General features: G+C 36.2%; 1 protein-coding gene across 1 annotated transcript; it reads right to left on the reverse strand.

Moving 5' to 3' along the window:
• Positions 1-1742: 1742 nt before the first annotated feature.
• Positions 1743-5085, reverse strand: LOC140148588 (uncharacterized). The gene is made up of 2 exons (XM_072170596.1): positions 4948-5085; positions 1743-2267 (listed from the first exon to the last, which is right to left on the reverse strand). Exon 2 carries the CDS (start codon positions 2236-2238, stop codon positions 1879-1881), a length of 360 nt encoding a protein of 119 aa, XP_072026697.1. The 5' UTR covers positions 2239-2267; positions 4948-5085; the 3' UTR covers positions 1743-1878.
• Between the last annotated feature and the right edge of the window lie 1718 nt (positions 5086-6803).

Raw genomic sequence — 6803 nt, forward strand, 5'->3', positions numbered from 1 at the left:
TTTTTAGGGTTCAAGTGTGAGGGCACTTTAGAGTCCTTTAGGAACTTTTACTTAGAGCGTAACTAAGTACTATAAAATAACTTTTAGCAGCAGGAAGATAAAACTATAAAAAATTTAACAATAACACACATACATTATGGCAGGAAATGATTATATGCACTGATAACGGGCTTTAAAACATGAAAGATAAAGTAACAAAAATACTGTCGGTAGGTTTTTTTTACATCGTACTTGGCAGTGTTCACTTCATGTTGAGCCCACGTATAGCATGGCAAACATATTTTTATATTTTAAATAAAACAGATTTGTCTTTTGTTCTTTGGCACCAACTTAAACATTAACTTTGTACTGTTTCTTAATTTAAGCTGCATGAGACAGTTTAAAAATTATATTAAAAGTAACAATATGCATTTTGTTCTTTTTCACCGCAGGCACATTTTTAGATGTGTCATTATAATTATGTACTTTTCAAACACACAAGCGCCATGTAGATGCAACTATTGCACTTATGAGAAATGTGCATGGCGTTAAAGTGTTTACATTATTTTTATTTATGTAAACTGCAAATAAAGACACAGTAAAAATGTTGCGCGGTTTTTTAACTACTGGAATATCAAAACAATTATAAGAACAGTAAGATCGCAGCTTACTGTTTAGCTATCATTAAAATCTATTCACAAAGTCTTACATTACATTTCTATGATCGTTAACATATAATTTTTACTTGAATCTAAAACACTTAGGCTGATGGAAATGGATCATTATAGTTTCAAAATGGATACCTAAAAGGATGAGGTCACTTATCATTATGTGAAACTTTATATTGCACTGGTCTAAGGTGTTGTATTTGCTTAAAATAATATACCCGCAATATTATCTGAACGCAGTTAGAAATCATGTGGGATTGTTAAAACAAGTCTTTACAAAACTTTTTGCAAAACATCAGTTCTGCACCAAGTGAATCCACAATATGACGAGGGATGCTAAATAATTCAATATTAAACCAATAACCTACCCTAGCCAACTTGAAACGGTCCTAAAATCATTAGAATGATAAGAGGGGCGTTCCTGTTGCGTTTGGATTCAAATCCTTTTCAAGGAAAAGTGCATGTTATTCAAAAGAATGAAAAATATTTTGACAAAAATGAGAATTTGATGTGGACAGGCATTTGAAACTTGCAATTCATTTCCATTAGCCTTAAGATGGTACCGGTATTTAATAAAACATTTTTTAAGTCATAACTTTGTTTTCATTTGTTTCATTGTCTTTAGTGTAGCACCATCGTTGTAACTGAGTTGTCTGATCTTTAACATGTTTTCCATTTTGCCAATGAACATTGATCAATCTTAATTTCACGATTTTCACCTTCCCATCGGATCTCCACATTCTACATGTACAAAGACAATCTACAAAACATCCTTTTCACGTTTTACTACGTTACTATCTAAAATGACATAACAATTCAGACCAGTCTATGACATAGAAAAGGGTTTGTTTCTACTAAATATTCATTGCATGTTTAATTGTTTGAGAAACTCTCACCTTGAGGGGTTTTTTTTTGCTTACAAAGATTTCTAGCTAAAGGTGATATCACTTGAATATACAGGTCACGCCAACATGAGTTTGCAGCATGAAATACTTTTGGTGATGTTGGGTGTCTTGTATAAACTTCAAGCTAGAGAAATACAAAGTTTAAAAGATATAACAAAACTATTAATCAAAGAAAGCATGGGTGCTATGCATACTTTCTTTTTCACCCTGAATGTTTATGTGTTATGACCTTTAGTAGAAATACAGCTAACTGGCTATGGTACAGCTTTTCTGATCAAAGTCTCTTAAACAATAAGTTCCTGTTGGTGACTACCACTTGTCACCACTCAGCTTGACTCTTCTGCATCTTCAGCATCCTCTGCTGGAGGTTCGTCTTCAACCTCGGCTGCTGCAGCCTTTGGTGGGCGACCACGACCTTTGCCTTTGGTGCTCCCCTTAGGTCTGCCGCGACCTTTCTTTGATGGGGATTTCTTGGCGGCGGCTTTCTTGGCTGCTGGTTTTGCGGCATCACCACCTCCGTCCTTCTTTGGTGGTCTTCCACGTCCCCGTTTTGGTGCATTGGGATCTTTCGCTGGAGCTGGTGGTTTGGTTCTTGGGCGTCCTCTTGACCTCTTTGCTGGGGGTTCAGCATCGGCTACATCAGCACCATCGTTGGTCTCTGGTTGGTCCTCCTTGCGTTTGCTCATTGTGTATCCAATAATTTGGTGACAATTACCTGAGAATTAGAAAAGAAAAGTAAGCAGGTTTTTTAAATTCCATTATTTTTATGTGTTTTGGTAACTCAATTATTTACGAATGGAGCCTAATGCTGAAAATATTTGAAAGTTTATTTCCAAAATTACAGTTGATTCGGACATTGAATTAGTGAGTTACGCATAGTCGCATACCCAGCAAACAGCAAGTTTGTGATAACTTTAAAATTTTACTTTCTTGATACACAAAAATGTTACAAAATGTGTTCAAGACATTATCTGAAAGCTTTATTCCAAAGAATTAACTGATCTGTTATTAAAATCATGTCAAGCTGGTGAAAGCCTACAGATAGGTTATTAATGGGGTGTTGTAATTATTATTTGTACCCCAGAGTGGCAAATTATAGGAGGGAAAAAAAATGTTTTGACAGGCCCAAAGGGGGGGAGATTTTTAGCAATTTTCCTATGGGATTTTCAAAATCTTTAGAAGGGTCTGTAATTTGTTTTGGTAACTCAATTATTTACTGAATGGAGCCTAATGCTGAAAATATTTGAAAGTTTATTTCCAAAATTACAGTTGATTCGGACATTGAATTAGTGAGTTACGCATAGTCGCATACCCAGCAAACAGCAAGTTTGTGAGAACTTTAAAATTTTACTTTCTTGATACACAAAAATGTTACAAAATGTGTTCAAGACATTATCTGAAAGCTTTATTCCAAAGAATTAACTGATCTCATCTGCTATTAAAATCATGTCAAGCTGGTAAAAGCCTACAGATAGGTTATTAATGGGGTGTTGTAATAATTATTTGTACCCCAGAGTGGCAAATTATAGGAGGGGACAAAAATGTTTTGACAGGCCCAAAGGGTGGGGGGGGATTTTTGGCACATATTTGGACACTGATTTGATATTACCCCCTAAAAAGGTTAGGAAACGTTAACATATATGCAACATTTTGTGCTTGCATCACATGATTAGAAAATTGCAGGTTTTAAATTGGGGTTCCTTAAAATCTGGCAAGTGTAAAAGGGGGGGGTGGCATTTTTGGCATGTCAATTTTTGCATGTCCGGGGAGGGGGGGAATGGGTACAGATTTTTGGCATGTTGAAAGGGATTTCTGGCAGACCACTTTGAGAATTTATCATCCAGGTACCGTGGCAGGGTTAGATTTACTTCGGAATAATTGCAAAAAGCAATTTTTAGTGAAAACATTATATTATGTTATGATATTTAGTATGTTTAAATTGTCAAAAATTGCTATACAACTTACAAGCTGATATTTGTGTGGCAGGTTGTCCAAAATGGGAGCATTTTCCTCTGCTACGCCAGGTCAATCTAAAGCTGCCTGGTGGTAATTTACTGCAGTGGCGTGGCGGGGTCATCATATTGGGGTGGGGGTGGGGGGCACCGACCATGATGGGTGGAACCGGGTCTGTCTGATGGGGGGTACAAGCCATTTTTAGCAATTTTCCTATGGGATTTTCAAAATTTTGCAATCGATGGGGGCACATGCTATGATGCTACGCCACTGATTTACTGCACAGCCCCTTTAGAAGGGGCTGTAATTTTAGCTTCAGAATGTGGGGGTCATGAAGATACTGATACTGCTTTTATATCAGCATTAATATTTCTAATAAAATAAAAATAAAATTGAAGAAACCTCAAAAAAAGGAAGCGGGAGGGGACGTGAAACATGTTTATTTTTTTATTTGGCCTAACATATTTATATATGAAAATTAGAAAATAAAACATATGGACTGATCCCAGTGAGTGAGGAGCAGTGGCCGCTCCTACCGGGGGGCCTGTAGAAAAGGGAGATTTTGCAAGAGTGACATATCCCTCCCAAAATATTTTCCTTGCCCCCCTACTTTTGAGGCAAAAACCCCCAAATCATACAAATGTCCACTTTTTGCAGCAATTAAGTGCAAATGGTTGACCCCCCCGAAAAAATTCCTGGTGCCGCCACTTTGCCTAGGGCTAGGCCCTAAATAGCCTATGACCGGGGCCTATGATTGGCTGAAGTCTTCAAGCCAAAAAAAATAACTAGGCCCTATTCTCTAAAAAAATGGCTCTTCAATTCAAACCAGCAGACTTTCAAAAATAAATATTTTGGAGAGCTATTTTGGTATGACTGACCAAGATAAACAGGGTATGAAAAAATTAGCATGTTCATGACAAGTTTGTTAGAACTTAAATTTTGGAAATTCCCTTCAGGGCATATATATCCTATTTTATTTTATACTGTAGGACTAGGTCTGTTTTGGATTCCTCACCTCACTCAAGTACTAAAAAGCTTTCAAAAAAATATTGAAAAAAAAATACCTAAAAGGCATGAAGCTGCAAACATAGGCAGACCTAAATTTTTAAATTTGCCGCCAAACGCGATCATGTGCACGTGCAGCCCTTTAAAAACCAGTTCAGTCTGGTCTCATTGTAAATATTTTAAATACAAAAATAACACATGCATGGTTAATTTAAATGGAGGCAAAATATACCACAAATGCATTTTACCAACTGAATAAAAATAGTATAAATTGGGATAAATTGCTAAAACCCAAAATGAAAAGAAAAACAAATTTTGCAAATAAATGAAGCATCGTACGAGCATCTGCAAAAATGCATTGCATTGACAGCCACACACAAAAAAAAGCATTTTTAATGAAAAGACCTGACACTCTAAAATTCAGACAAAGCACTCACCCTAAAATCACCAAATTTCCGTGTAAATCTTGCTTCCTCAAGTCTCTGTTTTATCTTTCTGGAACGCTTGTAGCTTTATTTATTTGATTTTTATTTTCTAAATTTAATACATTAAAAATCAGAATCAAAATTTACTGGGAAAATCACCAGAACAGAGAGCCGAGCTGAGCTGATTCGCTTTGTCTCGATGTTGGCTGGCTCACACAGTAAATTTCAGTATAGAGAGCATAGCAAACTGGCTTGACCTGACGCGACCATGCAGCTCAGACTCGCCAATTAACAACCCTGGAGAAAACCAATGTAAAACCATTATCAAACGTTTAATTGTATTAAATTGTTTTTAAATGTCATATAAAGCTAGAAAAATATTTTTCATGCTTGAAATATTTTGTTTAATTCTTATCTGCAGTAATAATTATGATATTTTTTAATTAACTAATTACAAAAGAACCTAGCTATGGAACAAGTCTTTATAGTTAAGTGTATTATGCTCCCAAATTTGGTTCAGTTGTGCACTTTCTGATAGAAGCATGAGAGTTTCCACACATGGCATACTTTGTCCAAATCTTATTTTAAGATGAGGATTTTGGTTTTGATGTAGGCCTACTGTAAAACTGAGACGAATATACAGGTATATTCGTCTCAGCCGTAAAACGGGGTAACTTTGGGCACTTTTCAGAGTTTTTAAACCACTGCTTCCAAACAAAACCAATTATAATTCTAATTAACTCTTTTTTATGACATTTGGGTTCCCTTCTACACCTTGAATTTGAAAAGGATTTTTTAAATAATTTTGTAAGGGTGCCCTGGTTTTTTTTAAATAGCCTGACCAAAGTTACCCCACATTTGGGGCAACTTTGGTCAGAGTATTACATTCTATGAAGGAAAAAAAATCTAAAAATTGATCTTCGCTGTATATGGGCAAGTTGTTATTTTTTGTGACATTTGACCCCTTGCAAAATTAATCAAGCACACATCCTTGCTCACAAATATCGATTTTTAATTTTTCTGAAAAAAATGTAAAAAAACGCTCATTTTTGGTCAAAAATCCTGCGAATATTGAGCGACTATTGTTTCTTCAAAATATATTTCTTAACAAATTGACACCAAATATGACTAAAAACAATATTGCTGTACAAAAATATGACCATTTAAGAAAACTTATTTGACCGACCAAAGTTATCCCGCTGACCGAAGTTACCACATAACGGTATTGGGTTTCAATTTTTGCACATCCCCTTTATGATGGTCAGACAAATAATTTGATGTATCATTCAATGGAGAAATTTTTATTTTTTACCCTTTTCATGACCTCTAGCGATCAAATCCAAAAGGGGGGGGGGTGGAATTTTCTTTGGAGGGGGGTCATCAATTTTTTATGACCCCCATCTTGGGTTTTAAAAATTTTCCCTCTTCCGCCCACACCATGAGACCCAAGACAAATTATTCATTGCTGGAACAAAGGCGCTAAACTAAAAATATTTTGACCTTTCGTATTGAAATTATTGATTTTATTCCAAAAACACCAAAAAAATGTTGGCCTTTTTGGGAAAAAAATGTGTATCTTCAATATGGGGTTAAAATTTTCAGTTGATCGTCGGCTTTTCATCCCAGCTACATACACTTTAAAGGCGCATTCAGTGATTTGCTCATCCGGACGATCGTAAATCATCATTCAGATTTTGGCACCTTTGTCATTGTCACAGATGTCATGCGCGTATTTTTTCGGGGCTTTGGGGCGCGAGCCCCCGGGCTGGGTAAAAGCAGGAGCGGCCAAAACGAAGGGCGGCCAAAACAGGGCGGCCAAAACGAAGGGGCGGAAAGAATTAGTAAAGCAAAAAGGGCGGAAAAATTCA

Source organism: Amphiura filiformis, chromosome 3 (genome assembly GCF_039555335.1).
Source record: "Amphiura filiformis chromosome 3, Afil_fr2py, whole genome shotgun sequence".
Taxonomy (NCBI): Eukaryota; Metazoa; Echinodermata; class Ophiuroidea; order Amphilepidida; family Amphiuridae; genus Amphiura; species Amphiura filiformis.